General features: G+C 44.4%; 3 protein-coding genes across 5 annotated transcripts; 2 read left to right on the top strand and 1 right to left on the bottom strand.

Moving 5' to 3' along the window:
• The first annotated feature begins 17 nt into the window (after positions 1 to 17).
• LOC125507466 (protein ENHANCED DOWNY MILDEW 2-like) lies at positions 18 to 3,720 on the top strand. Its single transcript, XM_048672039.1, has 6 exons — positions 18 to 292; positions 1,152 to 1,438; positions 2,663 to 2,759; positions 2,849 to 2,944; positions 3,373 to 3,622; positions 3,707 to 3,720. Exons 1-6 carry the CDS (start codon positions 290 to 292, stop codon positions 3,718 to 3,720), a joined length of 747 nt encoding a protein of 248 aa, XP_048527996.1. The 5' UTR covers positions 18 to 289.
• Positions 3,562 to 6,506, top strand: LOC125510957 (filaggrin-like). 3 transcript variants are annotated; one of them, XM_048676242.1, is made up of 3 exons: positions 3,562 to 3,622; positions 3,707 to 5,289; positions 5,335 to 6,506. In XM_048676242.1, the coding sequence occupies exons 2-3, from the start codon at positions 3,777 to 3,779 to the stop codon at positions 5,907 to 5,909; spliced, it is 2,088 nt and encodes a 695-aa protein (XP_048532199.1). In that variant the 5' UTR covers positions 3,562 to 3,622; positions 3,707 to 3,776; the 3' UTR covers positions 5,910 to 6,506. The 3 variants fall into 3 exon arrangements, with proteins under 3 accessions (XP_048532199.1, XP_048532200.1, XP_048532198.1); XM_048676243.1 differs by having other exon boundaries at positions 3,707 to 5,212; positions 5,303 to 6,506; XM_048676241.1 differs by having other exon boundaries at positions 3,707 to 6,506.
• Positions 6,507 to 20,457: 13,951 nt separating this feature from the next.
• LOC125507467 (RING-H2 finger protein ATL38-like) lies at positions 20,458 to 21,474 on the bottom strand. Its single transcript, XM_048672041.1, has one exon. It carries the CDS (start codon positions 21,472 to 21,474, stop codon positions 20,458 to 20,460), a length of 1,017 nt encoding a protein of 338 aa, XP_048527998.1.
• Between the last annotated feature and the right edge of the window lie 2,194 nt (positions 21,475 to 23,668).

A 23,668-nucleotide genomic window follows, 5' to 3' on the forward strand; every position in this document is an offset into this window, starting at 1 on the left:
AAGAAAAGCCCTGAAGTCTGCCTAAATTTCAGTACTGTAATAGGGAGGAAAAAAAAAGGAACTGTCACCTTGCGCTCTCGCCGCCTCGCCCAGCGCCGCCGCCCGCCCGCCGCCTCTCCCGCCGGCCACCGCTTCAATCCCGCCGTCCGCCGCCCGTGCCTGCCTCCACCGCGCCCTTTCCCGAAACTTCACCGGCGTTCCCCAACCTCCGCCGAGCGCCTTCGCCCTGCCCTAGCCCTTCCCGAACCCGGACGACTGACGGCGGCGCTCCGGTCAGGCGCCGGGAGATATGGTGAGTCCCCTATCATCTGTTGCTTCACATCATGCTTCTCCTTGCCAATTTAGGGCCGCACGTCGGGGGAAGGGGGGAGTTGCGGCGTTATATGATCCAATGCCCAAGTGCTAGATCGCATTTCATCAAATTCCCCAGATAATAATCCTGTCAAGATCATCGTTCCTTTTGCAATTGTACTGTTGTTTCGTTGTTATGTGCAAATTACCTGTTGGAAGTTGGAACCTTGGAGTATTTTGGACATGTTTTCTTCACTGACCTCTTGTGGATTGCAGTACTGTACTTGTTTAGGATGTGATTGGTTTGTTTTTAAGACAGTAAAGTTAGCACTAGGGTTCAATGTACAAAAGACAGGCCTTTCTTGCAATGGATTAGTTTCCCTTTCACTTGGGTATGTTTCCCTGAACCCGGGGATTAGCCCAGTTTGTGCCTTTGTAGGGTTTGTTTACATGGCTTACATACGGGCATGGAGCACTATGAGTAAAGCAGATAATTCCCTGACCTCCCTTTGCTCTGGTTGACGGGGTTAGTACCCCGTTCTTGTCAAGCGAAGCTACAACAACCTTTGAATCCAATCTGCTTTACTCATAGTTATTATTGCAAGGAATTACATTGTTATTATTTTCAATGACTAGGAACTCTGCTAGTATTTACTCAATTCAATGGGGGGTTGTGCCATGACCATGACTTTTTTTTTGCACTCACAAATTCCTGAAAGGTTTATTGAGAATACCTCCAGGAACATCAGAGAGGTAGATTGAGAATGACCTTAGATATGCATCTTAGAGACCTATAAAATATTGTGAAGTCTTGCTGCTGTATCATTGTTTTCACTTCTCATTTGAATCCCATTTTACAGGGTTTACGTACCAGACGGCCGACTGTTGCAATGCGTAGTGGTGACGAAGAAGATTTTGACGATGATGGTGATGATGATTACAGTGATCAAAACGATTATGATTATATCTGCAAATATGACGCTAGCCACAATCATGGTAGTGGTGATGACAAGAGCAGTGATGATTACAGCTGCACTGATGATGATAGCAACGATGATGGTGATGATATTGACAATGATGATGGTGGTGGTGGTGATGCTACTGATAATTTATGTGCAATATGTGACAATGGAGGGAAATTGCTATGGTAAGTTGTGCTTCCTAATCAGTCGTTGACCGCAAACACTACTGAATTGAATTTGTGATTTCTCTTTTTTTCTGTAAAAGAATTGAATTTGCAAACATCACCAATATAGTCAAATATTTCAAATACAACATTGAGTAATCTTTGTAATGCCATAAACTCCGTCCATGTTTCAGACAAAAATTAATATGGTTTTGTATTTGTGAAGTATTTGAAAGAATGTGAATGTAGAACCTTGAAAGCCAAATTCGGGAATTTCTTTAGAAAACAATTTAAAGCTTTTGATTTGTCTTAGTCAAGTGGTATTAATTAGTGTTAGTTTTCCAACTAACCAAAAATGAAGAGAGGAGTGTTAGTCAACCGGTGGGGGGGGGGGGGGTAACATTGTTTTATTTGGCTAGTTCAAAAGTCTTGAAGACATGTCATTCAGTCGGGCTATGCATATGGGATGATTGTGGCACTTCGTCCAAAATAAATAATACTGTAGGAGTGAGTGAGCTACAGATTCATAGGACAAGATTTCATGTGGACGCAAAGGAAATGTTATGTATACTGATCTCTGAGATGTCATGTTAAAGACACTAGAAGATATCATTTCTGTTGGCAATTGTAAACGTAAATTGCTCTACTATTTTCCTTGAAGAAAACTGGCCACTGATAGCTTGAGGGCTATCAATTTCTATTTGTTGACATTTCACAATGGATCATTTTTTGTTGACATTTCACAATAGATCATATACCTACTCTCATGGTTTAGCCTTCATTCTTTGCTTTGATCATCTGATGATTTCAAGAACAAGCTCTGTGCTATGGTATCTTTGGAGCAATTTTTGTTTCATGCCGGTTACTACTGTCGTAACCAATTGTAACCAGCTTCCCAGATGTCCTGGTAGTGGTAGGTACCGGCATTTGTAATACCAGCCTTTTTTTAAACTTGTTTTGGAAACTCTTTCAAAAGAATTCAAGAACTAATGTTTGCTTGCGTGGTTGGGGGAGGTTAAGAACTTGAGATTAACATGAAAGAGAAAGCAAAAGGAAAAAAAAAGTCTTCTTACTGGAATTCAACGTGCTGTGTTTTGGGGATTTGCCAAAAATCCAGTAAATTGAACAAATAAGACATTCTCCAGTATTTTCACAGAGAATCCATTTCGGGCCAGTTATAAACTTCTGGCACATAGGTAGATTTATTATTGAGTTAATAATTTGATCCTGTCTTATTTTATGTAGCTGTGAAGGACAATGTAAAAGGTCCTTCCATCCCAGAGAAAAAGATGGAAGGGAATCTAATTGTGAAACTCTTGGTTTAACTTCTGCACAACTACAGGTAGTTACAAAGTTCTCATTGACTGGTCCAGCAGCATTATAATTTTCCTGGCTCAAATTTGTGATTTGTTTTGTTTTGCATATTTACAGGAAATTGATCATTATCTATGCAAGAACTGTGAATATAAGCAACACCAATGTTTCAGTTGTGGAGATCTTGAGCCATCTGATGGACCAAATGCTAAGGTAACTTGTTATATCTTTCTTACAAGAATGTGGCATGTGGTTTGTTGAGATAATGGTGCCCTTTGTAGTTCTGCGGTTCCCATTCAATGATAATTATTCACTTCCTCCAATGAGTATGCTTGTTGCTTATTTCTTGTTTATGTAGCACCTTTCATGCATCATCATACTCTAAACTTGCTTGTGTCCATCCTGTGTCTTACTAAGTGACAACATTTAAATCCAGTTCCTTGATGTCTTCATTCACATGTATTTTGAATTGTGGGCAACTGAGGCCTGTTGATATTTCGTGCATGTGATTGATGCTCGTGGCTATGATCCTCGAGTATGTTTAGATATGATTCGAAGTGCCCTCTCACCATCTCTGTCCTTTTTAATATTAATATCTTCGTGATTCTAGTTCTTCCATTTTAAAGTGTGCATTCTTTTAGGTGTTCCAATGCTACAAAGCATCTTGTGGGCACTTCTACCACCCCAGTTGTATTGCCAAATTACTTGAGCCTGATGATACTGATGGAGCTTGCGAGTTGGAGAGGAGGATTGCTGCTGGGATGTCATTTACATGTCCTGCACATTGGTGCTCAGAATGTAGAACGATGGAAGACAGTACTCAATTGAGAGAAAGCGTGGCACAAGTGTACGCGCTTGGCACCTGGGTGATAGAATTATCATTTACTGTGGGTATGTTAGTTCTTACTCGTTTGTTTCCCAAAGTTTCTCTGTACTTCCTTCTCAGAGCAACTAACTTCTGTTGAAATCTTGCAGAAGCCATAAACTAGAAGCTGAGCTTGGAGCACCTAGCAGAGACCATATAAAGTTACCATCTAGTACAGAAATGGATACTGTTGGAACACATTGCATTGACCAAATAAAGTCAACTCCCGTTCGAAAAATTTATAGAACAAGAAATCTTGCTAAGAAGAAAACAAAAGTGACTGGTGGAAGGAAAATGAACACTGATCAGGGTTCAACAGGAACTGCGGAGCTGTCAAACAAGGTATGTCGAGAAGAAGCCGACCAGATAAAGTTAACTCCTGTTCCAAAAATTTATAGGACAAGAAATCTTGCTAAGAAAACAAAAGTGACTGGTAAAAGGAATATGAACACCGATCAAGGTTCATCAGGAACTGTGGAGCTGTCAAACAAGGTATGTCGAGAAGAAGCCGACCAGATCCAAACAGTAGATATGAATGACTTAACAGAAGATAAGATTCCAAAAGGGAGAGGTGTCCTTGAGAAAGAGACCATCCGTTTGAATCAAGCACACAATGATGAGCTAGAAAAACTTATTGGGGAGGAAAAGGCTGAAGAGGATGAAAGCAACACCAAATCTGGAGAAGAGAGAGAAACTCGTAGGAGAGAAAATACATATGGGGAAAAGGAGAAGACTCCTGGGAACAACAGTAATAAATTTGGATTACCTGACGGGCGGTTAACCTCCGGATCTGATGGTGACCGAGAAGTTGATGGAAGCCATGCCTGCCAGCAGGAGCTGAAGAGCCCTCACTGCAATGATAATAACAAAGCAACAGAAATTGATACTTCAAGTGACAAGTCAGAAAAGAGACAGAGACAGGAGGAACAGGCAACTGATGGTAACATGTTGGACTTGGAAAGGAACAATAAGAAGTTTCACATGGAAACTGGAAGAGATGCTCATCAAAGTCCTCAGCATCTTCATAATCACAAAAAAACAGATGCTCGTCAAAGTTCTTGTTCCTCATCAAAAGATCATCCTCGGTGTAATGATGATCAGAGATCTTCAATGACTTCCGAATACAAATCCAGAGAGGGAAGAGGATCAAGTAGAGAAGAGTGGAGAAATAATATGAGGGAAAATTCTTATAGGGGTGGGTCACCCTCGGGGAGAAGAAATTCTCAAAATAGATCAAGCAGACATTCTCCGGAAGGGCGAAGGGCGGAGTATCGTAACAGTCATCATAGAAGCAACAACCAACACAGATATGAGCAACATCGACACGATGATTATTTCAAATGTCGTGATGATTATTCCAAACGCCGTGATGTTGATACTGGTGGAAGGAGGTCGAGTCGTCATGAGGATCATTCTAGAGATGGTGGTAGGAGGAGGTCGAGTCATCGTGAGGATCATTCCACTGATGGTGGTAGGAGGAGGTCGAGTCATCGTGAGGATTATTCCAGTGATGGTGATAGGAGGAGGTCGAGTCACCGTGAGGATCATTCCAGTGATGGTGGTAGGAGGAGGTCGAGTCATCGTGAGGATCATTCCAGTGATGGTGGTAGGAGGAGGTCGAGCCATCGTGAGGATCATTCCAGTGATGGTGGTAGGAGGAGGTCGAGTCATCGTGAGGATCATTCCAGTGATGGTGGTAGGAGGAGGTCGAGTCATCGTGAGGATCATTCCAGTGATGGTGATATTGGTGGAAGGAGGTTGAGTCCCCAGCAGTCAGCACTTCCTTCTGGTAATTTTGGTACTAGTCTCAGCCCCCCTTCACATCCGACCACTGAATATGGTGCTAGCAGAAGGCATGGTTCCCCTCCATATCAGAGATCTGAACATGCTGCTAGTGGAAGCCGTGGCCCCTATATGAACCCACGAGGATCAGGCCCTGCAGACTATGAAATGGAAAAGAGAAGTGTTCCCCTTCACCATGATGCGCCCAATGTCGAGGAGTACACCGGTCGACCACTGAATATGGTGCTACCAGAAGGCATTGCTCCCGTTAATACGTACTCTCTCCGAGGGGAATCTCCTGGTGCATATGGTCCTGGAACAGATGCCGGCATGGGCGAAGAAACCACATTCCGTGGTGGGCGTTTCGGTGATCATGGAGTGAGGTCAGATTATCCACGAAGCAGCAGCATGAATGCAGAGGATAGGGCTTTTGCTGCAGGTTCCGTTACGGATAGGTATGTCCCGCGCCTCGACCGAACGAACCACCCAATAAGAGTTGACGGTTATCTGCCGGATTATCCCGTATGGTAGGTTGCTGCTGTTGTGATCCTCGTGTTGCCAGTCCCAGCCAGCCTATGAAAAGCCCTGCAGGAAACCAACAGTTCAACCTCAATTAGCCGCGAAGCGAATCGGGTGTCAAACCTTAGTTTGTCAGAGTGGTTGGACGGTAACCTTCAACCCGAGGTGGTGCCAGCGTACCTTAACGAGTGTGTTTGATGTTGGCCTCGGATCTTGCTACTTGTCGATTGACAGAAATGATCTGCTTAGTTTGCGGTTTGGTTGCTGGAGTGTGCTTATTTTATAATCTGGTGTGGAAACTTACCCACAGAAGTAAGCAGAAGTGGTTCAGACAAAAACGGGCCAAGCAAATGGAAGCGCTATATAATGCAGTGAATGCCAATCGCAGCTAAGTCTTTGGTGGTCTTTTTCTATTGCTCCAAATTTGTATGTGGTAATCTGCAGTTGTTCCAAATATGTTGTATGCCAGACTCGGAAGGTTTCTTCAGTTGTGCTCGACTTGTAGTTCCAAATATGTGTTGATGTTTGTAAAAAATAGTGAATGGTCGATTCGTTGTTACCTCTTTTCTCAGGATGCTTGATGTGATGAAGAACAAGTTTTGTGGATCATTTGAGGCGTCGAGGGCATGTATGTAGTTTTGTCTCGTAGAATTCTTAGGCGTTGAGATTCCTGTACTGGGTGGGTTGACGAACAGGGCCGAAGATTGAGCTTTGTGTCGAACTAAAGATCTCACGCTACTTTGTTAGAGCGATCGTAGCTTTCTACCGGAATACTCTTCCCATTAGTACTTGAATGAAATGATCTTAAGAGTATTTTGTACAAATAATCTTTACGCCGCGTTTGGCTACAAAGCACATAAACCCTGGAATTTGAAGTTGTTTGGCATTCGAATCCAGTTCCAACAAGACACTTTACGGACCCAGGAAGTGGAACTGCGCTGTTTCCATGCTCGAAAAATGTATAATAATGTATTATGCATTTCAGGGTTTTCACCATTTTGTTATGGAATACAATACATAGAAAACATTGAAAATAACATTTTTGTTATGCATTTTAGGTTTTTCACCATTTTGTTTTTCACTATTGAAAATAATACTATATAATACTGTATTATGCATTTTAGGTTTTTCACCATTTTAGGTTTTAGGTTTTCCACCTTCTCCAAGCCAACTATGGACTACAGTATTATGCATTTTAGGTTTTTCACCATTTTGTTATGAAATACAGTACATAGATAAACACTCGCTAAATTCTCAATCTAAACTAAGAAAGTACATCCTACATGTGTCATAGCTTGTATTATGCATCGCTTCAATATTTTGATGACGACATAAGTGTATACTCTCATTCGGTCATATCAGTCGCTCTGTATCAATCACAGTGTATGAAAATAACATTTTAGGACTTGGTTTGGAGAAGGTGGCGTCACTCGAGCCAAACATATTTGAGACACAATCGATACCGAAATATCAGTCGGTACCTCGATAGCGCCAGATAGTATTTAAAGAAAAAACAGAAATACTATATCCATACTGATAGGTTCTTTTGTAGGCAATATCCATACTGATAGTTTTTTTAGGCAATATCCATAGTGATAGAGTGATAGGTAGATATGTAAATTAGTTTCTGTGATCCAGGTGGATTAGAGCATGGTTAATAATATAGCCAACAACCGACTATATGATGTTGTCGTGTCACGTCTAGTCAACCTTATAGGCAACATGTATAGTAGCTATGCATGACCCATCATACACTTTCACAATGTTTCTTGGAGTCTGTGCTGCAGCCGGATGTTAATCTACAGCCCGCTTCCCTTTTCTCTCCTCTTCTCTCTCATCCGACTCATCACATATATAATTGTTTAATCCTTATAGCCTGCTGACTGTATTTTATTATACTTGCTCAGGAACTAGTGCTACAAAGTTTGGGCCTGACTAGGAACAAGTATTAATGCTACATCCATGGATCATTAGGGCATCTTCAATGGTCGTAAGATGGTTGTTGGTAGAGTTTGCCACAGAGGATTTTTGATGATGTGTCATACAATAAATGAGGAAAGAGAGGAAGGTTGTATGTACATGAACCAACACCCATTGCACAAGCTCCAATGTAGAATGAGAGAGCACCCCATTTATTATCTCACATCCTATTGGCCAAACTAGATACAACCCATTGGAGTTGTTGTATGTTAAGGTGTTGATTGATGACATGGCATATTTTACCAACAAGCTAACATACAAACTATTGGAGATGCCCTTATGGGGTGGTTTACACTTGCAGGTTTTGATTGGATTAAAGGAGAGGGAGGGCCCCCACCCGCTGAAATCTAAGGAGGTGGGTGGGGGGGGATGTTGTCAAGAGAATTAGGGCATGTACAATGGTGCTATCTTAAGAGTGCCACGCAAGATAAATAATGAGATGGAGAAAAGAGAACTTACAAGAAAAAGGTTTGTCTTCTCTTATTTAAGAGAAGACAAGAGATGATCTCTTAGCACAATATGTTTCACCACGTATATAAGAATAGCTAATTATTAAAGATAAAGCTAAGAGATGGCCCATTGTAGACATCTTTTTTTGTTTTTTGTCAAATCTAAATTACATGCAAGATTTAAGATAAGACATCTTATCAACCATTGTACATGCCCTTAGAGGAAGGACCCTGTAAAATGGCTACGACTGGCTCGTGCATTTAGCATTTTCGAGGAACAAAGTTGCCTGAAAAACGGATTTGGGTCGATCGAATTTTCCAGAACCGTTAGATTCTGAATTACTTTGTTCCACCTCACACAAATCATCGTAATCGTCTTCCCCAACGATCTGAACCTGCCACGACCACCGGCCGATCTGCGTGCCTCCATCACCCGTGGGCAGTGGCGCTCCACGCCAGCCTCTCCGCCCCGCCCTCCCCTCATCTCCGCCTACCGCCATGCATCCGCCGCCCCCGGTCCATCCTTATAAACCTCCCAAGCACCAGATTTCTTCGCCGGGCCCGTACGTCAACCACCTAGTAGCCTCCACTTACGGCTCATTCTCGGCCGAGGCCTTGCCGGCATCCCTGGTCCTTGCTATGCTTGCCTCGGCACGGCCATCTGCAGCCTTGGTGATGCGCCTCATTTCCCCTTCTTTTTGCCACACATTGACTGACACAAAATCAAAATTCAAACAACTTACATTTAACTATTGCGACAAAGTTTATAACACTCAACTAGAGAAGGTTTATAAGTTATAACAGACATGCTAACTTGCGTCAAGAGTCCCACTGCCATAGCACACAGCCAGTGCACGCACTTTTTTTACCCGGGCTAATCCCCTTTCCATTAAAAATATAACGGAAATACAGCCAGTTCCGAGTTCAAACAAGGGAAAGGGAAAAAGCGAGATCAAGCACTTCAGTGAAACCCGCTGTGAGCGCTCGCAATCGAAATGCCCACTACGAGGCGAAAACCCTGAAGCACCATCAACACGCCGCGAACCAAACTAAAGTTCAGATCACATTACAATCCCGCACCAAAGCATCATAGTTATGCAGAATATAAGAAACAAAGCTCCACAAAACGCTCTCCAAAGTCTTGGTGTCTCGACCCATGCACTCCAAAAGGTTTTCCAAAATGACTCAGCATCCCAGCAGCTGATCACTCCACGGCATCGCCCGCGTGTGCAGTCGCGCAGATTCTCATCATCTCTTTAGCATTCTCCTTCAGAATCATCGCACCATGCTCTAGCTCCACTCGCCTTTCGCCCTTCAGGAGACCTGCCCAATAAGATAAGTGCATACAAGCGTTGAAGACAATCTCGAAAGAAGACGCCATTTTCTTGAATTCAAAGGTAGTCTGGTTTCTACGATTCCAAATGGCCCAACATATAGCCGCCAGCCCCATAGTGAAGCACCATTCCCCTTGAGGAAGAAAAGCATAGCACCAAGAATAAAATTGACATAGATTATTGGGACATAAATCAGTCCCAAACATCGCCCCAACCGTGCGCCAGACAACCCTTGCCACTGGGCAAAGAAAGAACAGATGTAAATAGGTTTCTCTGCAATCACAGAAAGAACACCTGAGATTGCCGGCCCAGTTTCGACGCTTCATAACATTCCTAGTCAGAACAGCATCCTGGAAGAGTTGCCAAAGGAAAATCTGGATTTTGGTAGGTAATCTAGCCCTCCAAATCCATCTATAGTCACAACCAGTAAGATCTTTCTCCAGGTAAGAATACATGGATTTAGTGGTATATTTGCCGTTGAGCCCAGCACCCCACACAATCTTATCTGGACCAGCCGAGGTGTCAATGCCATCAATAATTTTCTTAACCTCATTAAACTGACAGCTCAGGTCTGCATTCAGCCTGCGTCTGAATATATCTCCACTAGCACGCTTGATAAATTGAGCAATAGTATCGTCCTGATAATTAGTGATACTGAACAGGGTCGGATAAGTGACACCCAAAGGCTGGTGAGTGCCAATGGGATCATGCCACAACCTGGCAACATTGCCATTATTGACAATCACCTTCCTTCAAGCCATATACATCTCTTTTATTTTAAGCAGTGCTTTCCATACAGGGGAATCATGAAATTTCGCTTTCACAGCAGCTAGTGAATTGTTCTTAAGGTATTTTGCCCTCACCACATCTTGCCACAGCCTCTCCCCTGTATCTAACTTCCACAACCATTTTGCTAATAGTGAGATATTCTGTTTGTGAAGATCTTTCACACCCAGCCCACCCTTATTCTTAGATCGGCACACCCTGGTCCATTTAACCAGATAATAACGCTTTTTACCCCTCCCTCCACACCAAAAAAACTTACGACGATATTTATCGAGTCTCTCGATAAATGTCTTAGAAAGTAGGAACATTGACATACAATAATAAGCAATGCTCGAGAGGGATGAATTCAACAAAGTTAATCTCCCACCAGACGAGGCAGAATTACCAATCCATGAGTCACAACATTTAAGATATCGAATTGCTATATACTCCCAGTCAGAATTTCTCAAGGAAGAATAACCGGTACGCCCAGATATTTCATAGGAAAATGCCCTATTTGACACCCAAACAAATCAGCATACTTTTGGAGAGTCATATCCCCCCCCCCCCCCCTACACAACACTTCACTTTTAAGAAAATTGATTTTCAAGCCAGACATAAGTTCAAACAAGTATATCTATATCATCCTCAATGCAGAGAACAGTATCATCTGCGTACTGCAAGACAGCAACTCCATTTGGAATGAGGTCTGCTGCCAGCCCTTTAAACAAATTATTTTTCTGGGCATTGAAAATCATTTTCAAAAGGAATTCAGCCGCTAGATTAAAGAGAAAGGGAGATATGGAATCTCCTTGCCTCACCCCCTTACTACTTTGGAAATAGGGGCCTACAGTGTTATTGATCTTGACACTAATAGTGCCATTTCGTAGAACTTGGCTAATCCAGCCGCACCACTTCTCATTGAAGCCTCTCATTCTATGACATTCTAAGAGGAAATCCCAATTCACTTTGTCATATGCCTTTTCAAAATCAAGTTTTAGGACTATCCCACATTTCTTTTTTATATGTGTGTGGTGTAACACTTCATGCAAAGTAAGTATTCCATCCATAATGTTACGTTTTTTGATAAAAGCGTTTTGGTGCCGGCTGATGAGCTTATCAGCAAACATCGCCACTCGATTATCCAACACTTTGGTAATGAGTTTGTAAGGGCACCGCAACAAACAGATAGGCCGAAATTCTTGGATTTTTTTGGCCCCATTGACTTTAGGAATTAGGGTGATCACCCCATAATTCAGTCTTTCAACGTCTAGGGAGCCTTCATGAAATGCAGCAAACAGATTCATAATGCCAGTACACGCACTTGTAATCATCGAGTATTGAATATGCTCATGGCTTCCATTACAACCAGAACGCCACAGGATCCCGCAACTCGTGGATCTCTGACGGCGCAGGCAGCTGGTAGCATCCAACCCGGCGTGGTGTGACTGGTGTCTCAGCCCGCAGGTCTCCTTTCTTGTCATACAGGAGAGAGAACGCCGTCAATCGAAGCCTATAGCGAGGAGACGACGGTGGCATGGCCTCCTCCATCTCCGGCTCGTCATTACCAGAGCTGCTGGCGGCATCGTCTTCAACAACGGAGAAGTACTGCACAAGGCAGAAGCGTGCGACTCCCACGTAGACGAGGCTGGCTCCGACGTGTTGCTCGGCTGGGTCCTCGCAGAAGAGCTTCTCCTTGCTAAGCTTCCACGCCGGCGGGGACTCCATGTTGCTGCTGGGGTCGGTGGGCACGACGTCGCAGGAGCAGAGGTAGCCGAGCGTGTCCGGGGAGTCGCCGGAGAGCCCGACCCAGGCGTCGAGCCTGGGGTCAAAGTGCGCACGGCCAGCGAAGGGCAGCTTCCACTCGCCATGGCGCCTCCACGCAGCACCCCTAGACGCTGTGTCGAGGGAGAAAGTGGCGGCCTTGGAGCTGACGAAGACGGTCCGGCCGTCCGGGTGCGCGCAGTGGGCGGTCATGTCCTCCAGATCAAACGGAGGGTTCGGGAGCCTATCCTGGGTCCCCCATCCCCACAGACACGGACGGAGCAGCTCCGAGGAGTCGTCGTCAAGGGCGGCGAGCTTCCCGCCGACGGGCAGATACATGGGCCAGGTGGGTCGCGAGCCGTTGCGAGGGACGAGGGCGATGCACCGCGTGCGGACGCCGAAGACGGGGACGATGCGCTCGCACTGGCTGGTATCCATGACCATGATCTTGTTGCCTTTAGCCGCGAAGAACCTGCTCGCCGGAGCCTCAAGGCGGACGACGGCCCTCGGAAGGCGCTGCGCCGTCGCGTGGCCGTCGTCATCGGCGGAGGACGGAGGGTCCGACGGTAGATCGAACTTGCGGATGCCGTATATCGCCTCCCCGTCGTTCGTGACGAGGTATAGGCGCCGGCGGCGGCGCTTCTGGCCGACGCGCCCGTCCGATCGAGGGTCGCTTTGGCATCCTCCCCTGTTGTTCCAACTTCTGTAGTGTCGCTTCGACGATCTCGAAGACGGCGAGTCCGGCCGATGTCCGATGTCAATGCCAAGGCGGCGGAGATGGAGTAGCGATGCCGCACGTCGAGGTGGCTCTATCTTTCCGCCACGGATATTTCTCCCCTGTTGCGCCACGGTCTCTTCTACCTCGGCGCTCCACAAACGGGCCGGCCCAATACTACAGTAGTAGTTGAAACAACAGCTTGTCTAATTCACGTCTAGATGTTTTTTTAAGGATGTCACATCTAAACTCCCACAAATATATAATGCGACAATAAGAAACAAAAAAAAACTAAGAAAAAAAATAGACCACGAACAGAGTGGACATCAGCTTAGATATGACATAACTATATCACATCTAGATGTGTCCTAAACAGACTTTTGAAACAAACCAATCAGACCGGTCTGATCAGTTTTATAATCTGTTGGGACCGGTATGATCAGTTTTAGAATCTTTTGTGTGGTTTTTCTTCTTTCGGTTCTATGCATTTTTATCGATTTCTATTTTTAAAATCTTTTTTATTTCAATACATGTCTACTTTTTCAACAGCTGTTGTACATTTTTTACAGCTTAAACATATTTTACCCACATTGAGTTCTTTACATGATTAAAATTTCTTTTGAAATACATGTTTTGAACATTTTTTCAATACATGTTAAATATATTATCAAATTATACGAAAAATATTTTAAAATTATGCAAATATGCCCGTGCGTTGCAACGGAAAAAAAGATACATCAAGGTAGCCCAGTAGCAAATATGTCCATGCGTTGCAACGGAAAAAAAAAGATACATCGTACCACAATAAGCATGGTCTAAACCGCGTAGAGGGCGTCAAGGTAGCCCAGCCGGAGACACCGTGCCGGCATCTAGGGGAACACAACTCCTGAAAACCTGAGCGGATAGAGTTAGTCACAAGGCCGCATACAGCGAAGGCGAGAGGATTCTCCGTAAAATAAAATGACGGATTTACACCAGTGGAGAGCTTTGTGGAGGACAAACGGCGTCGGTCGGGAATGTCGGTCGACATCAGGGTTTACTCAGAGAGAGGCAAAGAGAGACAACGGCGTAAGAAGAAATTTGAGATAGAAAGAGCATGCATGTTGTGTATGTGAAATGCTTGTGTTTGTGCCATGCTCAAATAATGCAAAATAGCCATTTGCAGAATAATACGTGTGTTGCAAAGGATAAAAAAAATAGAGATTAGTCATAGTTATTGCTCCGTGAGTTTTCTACTGCTTCGCCTGGTTGACAACGTGATGCAACTGGACATGGGTATGATAGCACAGTAATGCACACCAAGATGGTCGTCCTTGGCATCGTCGTTCTTGGATGTCCCGACATCTGGGCTCCTCGGCCACTCCATCTACCAGCCCATATCAAGGTGAGCCGACGCCGGAACGCCATTGAAACATCTCTACTTTGCTAGATCGCGTCACCTCCTTAGGTATATTGGTGTGCACTACACGACAATAGCCGTGTGTGCCATCTCCTAGCTACTCGGACGTGCACTACACGACAATATCATACTCATCCTACTTGATGCCAGAAATATACAGTCTAGCCCTCTCTTTTTTGTACTTCTATAGCAATAAAAATACCGGAATTCCTTTTATGCACATCTTCAAGTTCATCATCTTCTGTCTTGCTTTGCTCAACCAATAGTACATTCACACAAAAAAAATGGGACACACTCCTGGAAGAATACCATGTTCAAATGCAGCTTCACCAAATTTTGAAAGAATATCACGTCACAGTTTTCATGATGGACTAATGCAAGGGGTAGAGCAATGGGAGGGAGAGCTTCTGGATTTCCTCAACGCAATGGCTAAAGGACAACAACGTTTGCACCATATGTACTCACATTGAAAATTTTAGCTAGTTCCTTCCTACCTCCATGTCCACTTCATCAGAACAGCACCATATGTAAGAACCACCTCAAGCATCAACCATCTGAGCCAAGTGTGCATGTACGTCTTGGCTTCATGCTCCTGTTCCCATCATCCGCTATCTCATCGACCCCATCGACCTCTACCTGGCTACCCACTGCCGCCGGCATCCTTCGCTGGTGCTTCGCGCGGCTCACCTCATCTTGCGCCTCCTGCAGCCTCTTGTGAAGGCCTCGCCAGGGCAGGCCTGTTGCGCAATGTCATCAGCCATGTTCTTCTAAGCCTTCTTGGCGTCTCGCTCGACGAGCTGAGAAAAGTGGATGAGCCGGATTGGGCCAGCTGCTACTCCTAGCCGGTGGTGTCCCTGCGGTTGGCAAATCCTACAGTCTCACCAAAAGTTCACGATGAATTGAATGGAGAAGATTGGACGTACGCCAACCCATCTGATTGTCGCGTGTATCTGCATAGGAAGAAAAATATTGCACTCGGCTTCGCCAAGTTGAGGAGACGAAAGCAATCAAGAGACGAAAGCTTTCTCTGTGTCGCCGCGTCATCACCATGGCAGCTTGGCGTCTCTCCTCGACGTGGCGGCGACGGTGTTGGTCACGCTCCTTTTTCTTAAGCCACTCTTACACAACAGCCCCAACGTGATCCTCTCCGGCATCAACTTCACCGCCATGGCCAGGCTAATCGACGTCTGTGGCGCTGCCAACCTGTGGAAGGTAGACAAGATGATTTGCTGGCGTTCATCGCCGCATTATTCGGCGTGCTCCTCGTTTCCATCAAGATCTGTCTGCCGTGGCCGTTGGGGTCTCGCTATTCAAGATCCTGTCCACGTGAGATGGGAGAGAACAAACAGGGAAAACAACTTGGAAATTATAGTATGTAGGGAAAGAAGACTCCTATGGCGATCGGCTTGGCTCTACGGTTTGAATTCTAGATCGTTTCGTGGGAGTTCCTTTTCGTGCCCTAGTGGGTTTCCTGTTCGTGTGCCAGTTTTTTTTTGAGACAATGTTCCTACGCCAGCTATTGGCAAAAGCTTAAAGAAGAAACAACATAGGCTAAGGCCCAGGTGCCAATAGGCCCAATCAGCGCCCCTAAAAAAAAATAGGCCCAATCAGCGTGCGACATAAGGCACGATTGATCGAACACGAGGGTGGCACGATCGAGCGAACGTCAGGGGTGGAGTGCGGGTTGATCGTTATAAATTTCAGGGACTTTTTGGTAAAAGCTCCGTGACGGTGAACCCGGAGACTCAATCCGTACTTTATTATTAGGGAGAGATTTCTATTTTTAAAATCTTTTTTATTTCAATACATGTCTACTTTTTCAACAGCTGTTGTACATTTTTTACAGCTTAAACATATTTTACCCACATTGAGTTCTTTACATGATTAAAATTTCTTTTGAAATACATGTTTTGAACATTTTTTCAATATGTGTTAAATATATTTTCAAATTATACGAAAATTTATTTTTAAATTATGCAATTCTTTTTTACATTGTACTCCCTCCGTTCCTAAATACTTGTCTTTCTAGGCATTTTAACAAGTGACTACATACGGAGCAAAATGAGTGAATCTACACTCTAAAATATGTCTACATGCATCCATATGTAGTAGTCATTTGAAATGTCTAGAAAGACAAATATTTAGGAACGGAGGGAGTATATAATAATTTTTTAAATGGCACGGATATTTTTATGAAAATCATGAACATTTTTAATGTAAGTAATTTTTTTGAATTGTATGATTTGTTTGTTGAATTATTCAAATATATTTTTACATTGTAAAACATTTTTAATAATGGCACGTTCATATTTTTTTGAAACGCCTGAACATTTTACAAAGGTCAGAAACATTTTAGTTGAATTCTATCAGCATTTTTTTAAAGGTCACAAACATAAGTTTGCTTTTAAAGGAGCAGATGACGCATGATCTGTCAAGTGGTTCGGTTTCCATTTTAGTGTAAGGTTGTCGCTTCGGCTCCGCACACCATGTGTACTGTTGATACGATAAGGTGGAGTGGGAGTTTAAGCGGGCGCCAAAACAATTGTAGTGTTGGTCGTGGTAAGACGCAGTCAACGACACTGGTTTGAACATGAGCTATTTCAGTTAGCACACTTTGAGACCACAAACAGAGTGGATATCAACTTAGTTATATCACATCTAGATGTGTCCTAGACAGACCCTTCAAACAAACCAATCAGACCGGTCTGATCGGTTTTATAATCTGTTGGGACCGGTATGATCAGTTTTGGAATCTTTTGTGTGTTTTCTTCTTCTTTCGGTTCTATGTATTTTTTATCGTTTTTAGTTTTAAAATATTTTTTCTGTCAATACATGTCTACTTTTTCAACAGCTGTTGTACATTTTTTACAGCTTAAACATATTTTACCCACATTGAGTTTTTTACATGATTAAAATTTCTTTTGAAATACATGTTTTGAACATTTTTTCAATAAATGTTAAATATATTTTCAAATTATACGGAAAATTATTTTTAAATTATGGAATTTTTTTACATTGTATATAATACTTTTTTTAAATGGCACGGATATTTTTATGAAAAGCATGAACATTTTTTAATGTAAGTAATTTTGTTGAATGGTATGATTTGTTTTTTGAATTATTCAAATATATTTTTACATTGTAATTTTTTTTAATAATGGCACATTCATATTTTTTGAAATGCCTGAACAATTTACAAAGGTCACAAACACTTTATTTGAATTCTATCAACATTTTTTTAAAGGTCACAAACATAAGTTTGCTTTTAAAGGAGCAGATGACGCATGATCTGTCAAGTGTTTCGGTTTTCATTTTGGTGTAAGGTTGTCGCTTCGGCTCCGCACACCACGTGTACTGTTGATACGATAAGGTGGAGTGGGAGTTTAAGCCGGTGCCAAAACAATTTTAGTGTTGGTCGTGGTAAGACGCAGTCAACGACACTTGTTTGAACATGAGCTGTTTCAGTTAGCACACTTTGCGGAGACTTATAGTAGATTGGATGTGAAGAAGAATAGAGGGTCCGAAGCAATACTCAAAAGAAAAACCAAACATAAGAGATAACAATGAGTGAATACAATAGAGGACAAACATCATATCAATCTAAAGCAGTTGAAACAAACGAGTAAAAGCCAATTTGAGGTGGAGTTACCAAAATACTGGTGCCAAAAAAACTGAAAACCACATGAAATATGACCTTTCGATGGCTGCACGGCGTATCCGATGGCAAGGACGAGCTCGACGGGGACACCAATGGTGATGGCAGAATCCAATGGCGGGAAAGTTCGGAAACAGTGGCAAGAGCTCAGGAGCTGTAGCGAGGTGCTCAAGGACGACGACATGAGCTAGGGGATGTCAGTGGGATGGGGCAACCGCGTTGCGAGCTCGGTGGGGAAGGGTTCGTGACAAACAACGCTTAGGACGTCGCAGGGACGGGGTGTCCATTTAGCGAGCGCCACACGGTTGGGGAAGTCGGGTTGGAGGTCATCGAGGGGCGGGATGAGACGACAAGGTTCACGATGGTCGGCGGGGTGGTGGTGACTATAGCCGGTGGCCGGAATCGACCGACACGTAGGACTGTGAAGTGGGGTGGCGGCTATGAAAGTTTACACTAGCGGCTGGGTTCACGGTGACAGCCATTTTTGTTTTTCGGCAACAATCAGGCAGCTGGACTTGGGCCCAAAATGCCCCAAACAATAATTTTTTGGGCACGATCGTTGTTTTGCGTCATATGTTGCAGATGCTCTAACCGACAATCCTCCTCTGTTAGTCAAGGGCTCGTAGACGGTACGTGATGAGGTTATCCGGTACACTTTTTTCCCTATGGACACTGCAACTATGTTGAGTATCCCTCCGTAGCATCCCGGATTTTTGGTTGTGGAATTTTGAAGGAAAAGGGAATTTTACAGGGCAATGATCTGTGCCGGCGCGTCGGCCCAAATTTGGGCCGGTCGGCCCACAGCCACACAATTGCGCGCAGTACCATCATTGGATCTTCCTCCCGCAGGTACATCGTCTTCCTCCACCGCGTTCGCATCCCTCCACCCCCTCCCCCCCTCACCTGCATCTCCCCCACAGCCCCTACCTCTTGGCGACTGGTCCTCCGCTCCTCGCAGCCCGGTGGACGGTGCTCTCGTTGTCGCCAGTTGTAGTTCGATGTCGCCCGTCGCCGCTAGCATGCAGCTCCCGTGGCCACCTGTTGCAGCTTTGTTTTCCTTGGTTGTAGCAAAACCAAACGCCAGTTGTAGCATCCCGACCACCGTGCGCGGATACAGCTCTGCCGTCGCCGCTCGTCGTAGCTTCGCAGTTGAAGCTTTTAGCAAGGCCAGCTGAAGCTTTCTACACCACCGGGGTTGCAACTTTTAACTCTGCGATTGTAGCAAAAAAAACGGAGAGACGCCATGGCCGTCGTCGAGGAAGATTTCTCAATCTCTTGTTGCAGCTTTTTCATTTGCGGGGTGAAGCTTTTTGTCAAACGGTTGTAACTTTACTTGTATTCCGTTGTCTGATTGAAGCTTTTTTATCTACTGGATGTAACTTTTTGTGTCCATGGTTGTAACACGGGAAAACTCTCCCCATGGTTGTAGCACGGGCATGGGTACCATGGTTGTAGCATGGGCACCTCGGTCGCCCTGGCGTTTGGCCTGTCGGCGGTCGCAGCAAAAAAGGAAGAGAGGAGGAGGAGGAAAAAAAAGAGAGGAAAGGGAAAAAAAAGGGAGGTGGGAAGATGAGCGGGGCTGCAACGTACATCCATGGCTGACGGCGAGCTGCGCCACGCGCTGCAATTGAGAAGATCTGCGCGAGAGGGGGAGGGGTGGTAGAGATGCTACGTCAAGGGGCCGAGATCCGCGCGAAGTTGAAGGCAGCGTGTGGGTGGCCCCGTGTCCTACGTGTCGTTTGGTGTATGGCTGGGGCGAAGTGCGCGTGGACACGTCCGGCCTAAAGTTCGCCGGCGCGCCCAAACAGTTTTCGTTTTACATTGCGTTCTGCTTATCTCATGCTCGTCGGGACAAAAGTGCGATGTGAAAGCTGGCGTTTCGGGACGGTTGGTTCTTGTAACATAGCCGAGGAGAAGGGGTGGTCAAATTTGTGGCGGATGTTGCTCGAAAAAATTTGTGGCGGATTGAGGTCCCTGCTAAGCTGAAAGTTTTTCCCCACCTACGGTCTCAACATCGCAGATGTGGGTCCCACTCCAAACTGCTCACAGCTCTGTCAAAGGAGGAAGTGGTCGAGCACATGATCCAAAAAAGAAGAAAAAGAATGTAGGGGCATATTTTGCCTGGCCTGGCTGGCGCACGTCTCATATATATACCATATGCAATCAGACCTCGGGAAGCTTCTAATCTTACGGCGATGGATCGCTTGGAATCAGTAATCTGATCCCTATATAATAGTGGTTCCCGGTAACAAAATACTCTGACGGTTCCCGGAGTATGTGACATTACATAAATCTTCACTCTGGCAGTTCAATACTGAATCCTGGAACAGTTACTACTACGGAGTAAATAGAATGCCATCACTCACGCTCTGTTTCTTGAAAATCTGAAGGAAAATTGACCCAATTCTCTGATCACAGATTCACAGGTTCACAACCAAACCAACACAACTACCAAATCATTTTCTACCTCAATGGGTCAATGCTCCGCTCTCATTTCCATCAATCGTTTCTCTTGTCTTCCCCTGCTCCCCGCGTAGAGTCATCGCGCCGCCAGCGAGACGACCCCCCGGACTTGTCCTCGACGTCGCCACTCCACCCATCCCCGGGCGCGAAAAGTGAGAAGAGCCTCGCCACGGCGCTCCGTACCGAATTCCCGCCGGCAGATGGGTCGTGGGCGCTCCCCTCCCTCACGCGCACGGACGCAACCGCGCTCGTCACGTGCCTCAGCCTGTGCGACATGAGGATCTCGAGGCGCACGTGCTCCGGCAGCCGCAGCGCGAAGCGCTCCATCCGGCCGGCGCGCTCGTGCCCCGTCGAGTTCGACCGCGGCAGCGCCTCACGCCCGGCCTCGCGCCGCGTCCTCGCGAGGATCCTGGCACTGTCCTCCTCCTCCTCGCTGCGGCTGGGGTCGTCTTCGATTAGCACCACCGTATGGTGATCGTGAACAGGCGGCGAGCCGGGTGGCGCCGGCGTTTCCAGCTCCTGATCTGGCCCTAGTGGCGGCGGCGGGTCGAGGACGCTGGCGCGGCAGAGCGGGCACGTGACGTGCTTCCCGAGCCAGAGGCCGATGCACTGCGGGTGAAACGCGTGCGGGCACGTCGGGAGGAGGCGCAGGCTGTCGTCGTCATCGAACTCCAGGAGGCAAACCGCGCACTCCAGCGGGTCGATCCGGCCGTCGCTGATCCGGTGCTGCTTGACGTCGCGGTAGGACACTAGCGGCAGCGCCGCGATCTCGGCGGCGTCTAGGCCCTCCTTGTGGTGCGAGTGTGGCCACTCCGACGAAGAGTTCTCGGTGGCCGGGGGTTCGTCTGGCGGCCGGTACAGGCGGAGGCAGGCAAACGCGAGGAGGACGACGAAGACGGGGAAGAAAATGGCCATGAAGAAGGAGATGGCCATCACGTCCGAGAAATCCATAGAGTTGTCCGATCCCGGGCCTCCCGGCGTCTGCGCTGCTGCGCAGGAAGCGATCGCCGTGAAAACGACGGAGGCGAAGGCACGATTGCGGGAGGCGGCCATTGCGCTGCGCCCCGGCGGCTAGGGTTGGTTCTGGCGGAGCTGGGCGTGGGCGTGCTGGGTCTCCGGAGTCTAGGAGTTTGTAAACCCTACCAAAATTTCCGTTAAGATTCGTGCGCTTTGCATTTGCCCCGGCGTGACATTTTCTTTTTAATTCAAGGATACGTCAAGGGCGCCAAGAAGGAAGAGATACGCGATGCCGCAATGGACGAGGCTTGCCTGCTCAGTTCCGAGCTTCGATACGTACGTGCTTCGCGCCAGTCTTTGGCACCGGACGGTTATAGCAATTGGGTTATAGAGGTAATCTTCAAACAGCATTACATCACTTAATAAGAGATGGTTGAACTCGCTAGGAGACTAGGAGGCTCAGCAAAAAAAAAAGAGAAGAGGCTAAAGAGGCCCTGAGCCAAATTTTCTAATTCATGAGCAACAAAATTAGTCTCTCTCTCTAGGACAACTAGTAATAATGGACGTGCAATGCACGTTTATATTAGATAGGATATTAGTTGCATGTAATATTAGGTAAGATATATTTGTTGTATGTTGGTATTTGGTAAGATATCAATTACTTTTTCGCGGGAATGGTAGGATATTAATTACATGACAGATTTTAAGGGATAGCGTTGAGTCAAAATGTGTTTATAACCAATAGTAGTGTTGGGTAATTAGAGCGTTAAACATGTTTGCTGCTCAACATTGGAGCGATTTGAACCGCTAGGTAACATAATTTTGACGGTTGAGATGATTTGGATATGACTATTTGGGTCTTTTTATATTGGTATAGATATAAATGCACAAATGAGATACAACTGTATAAAAATACAGAGACATTATTGTACAAATGAGGTACACTCTAAAATATGTCACCGTGAGAAGCGGTCCTTTTGTCTTGGGCCTTGCTGAGCAAAACGTTGATTTCAGAGGGATGTATATGAAGGAAAATAAAGGAACAGACGCTGGGCCATGAAAACAATGTATGTGACATCTAAAAAATTATTATACAATTTATTTATTATTTCAATTCGAAATAATTATATTTTACCATTCAAAAATATATGTTACATTTTAAAAAATGTTCATGCATTTCAAAAATATGTTCATGACATATAAAACATGTTTATACAATCTACAATAATGTCCGTGTAGTTTTAAAAAATGTTTCATATCATTCAAAACTGTTTCAATGTGTATTTGAAAAACTTATAACACATATTCAAAAAATGTGTTTGAAAAATGTTAATCATGTATTTTAAAAATGTTAAACGTGTATAAAAAATGTTTTAGATGTATATACCGAAAGTATACAATGTGTATGAAAAAATAGACATCAAAACATATATTTGAAAAATGTTAATCAATATTGAAAAAATGTTAAACATGTAGAAGAAAATGTTCTTGCTGTATACAAAAAATGTACAATATTTACGAAAATGTAGACATGTGTAGAGAGAAGTAAATAAAATAAGGAAAATAGGAAAAAATGTCGCATAGTTTTCAAAAATGTATATTGCCATTAAAATTGTTCAAACGTGTATATGATTTTTTTACCATGTATTCAAAAAAAAGTTTAAAACATGCATTAAAAAATATACATCATGTATTTAAAAAATTGTTAATGTGTATACAAAATGTTCAAAACATGCATTTAATAATACCTTCCATTTCTAAATATAAGCCCTTTTAGAAATTTCAAAATGGACTACATAAGTATGTATATAGACATATTTTAGAGTGTAGATTCACTCATTTTGCTCCATATGTAGTCCATATTGGAATCTCTAAAAGGTCTTATATTTAGGAACGGAGGGAGTGCATCATGTATTTGAAAAATTGTCAACGTGTATCAAGAAAATGTTGTACGTGTACACTTAATTGTGCATTGTATAGAAGCAAACATGTGTAGAGAAAAAGAAAAAAAACAAGAAAAAGAGAAGGAAAGAAAAAAAACCATGAAGAAACATTCTAGTGGTAACCATGAAGAAACGAAGAAAAACAGGAAACAAAAAAACCATGGAAAACCAATGAAGAAACGAAGAAATACAAAGGAAAAAAGTAAGATGAAAAATAACCCGAAGAAAGCTGCACAAAACAATGGAAACATAAAAAGTCATGGTACAGTGTTGGGTCGGTCCACGTCCTAGGGCTATATCTCACTTATAGCCCCTGTTCACGAATTCGCCCGATTAACCAGTTAACT

This window comes from Triticum urartu, chromosome 5 (assembly GCF_003073215.2).
Source record: "Triticum urartu cultivar G1812 chromosome 5, Tu2.1, whole genome shotgun sequence".
NCBI lineage: Eukaryota > Viridiplantae > Streptophyta > Magnoliopsida > Poales > Poaceae > Triticum > Triticum urartu.

Excerpts from the sequence above, each read along its gene's own strand:
- LOC125507466 (XM_048672039.1), top strand. Across the intron at positions 1,439-2,662 it reads AATGGAGGGAAATTGCTATG|CTGTGAAGGACAATGTAAAA; the intron begins GTAAGTTGTGCT and ends TATTTTATGTAG. Across the intron at positions 2,945-3,372 it reads CTGATGGACCAAATGCTAAG|GTGTTCCAATGCTACAAAGC; the intron begins GTAACTTGTTAT and ends GCATTCTTTTAG.
- LOC125510957 (XM_048676241.1), top strand. The coding sequence starts at position 3,777 with ATGGATACTGTTGGAACACATTGCATTGACCAAATAAAGTCAACTCCC.
- LOC125507467 (XM_048672041.1), bottom strand. The coding sequence starts at position 21,474 with ATGGCCGCCTCCCGCAATCGTGCCTTCGCCTCCGTCGTTTTCACGGCG.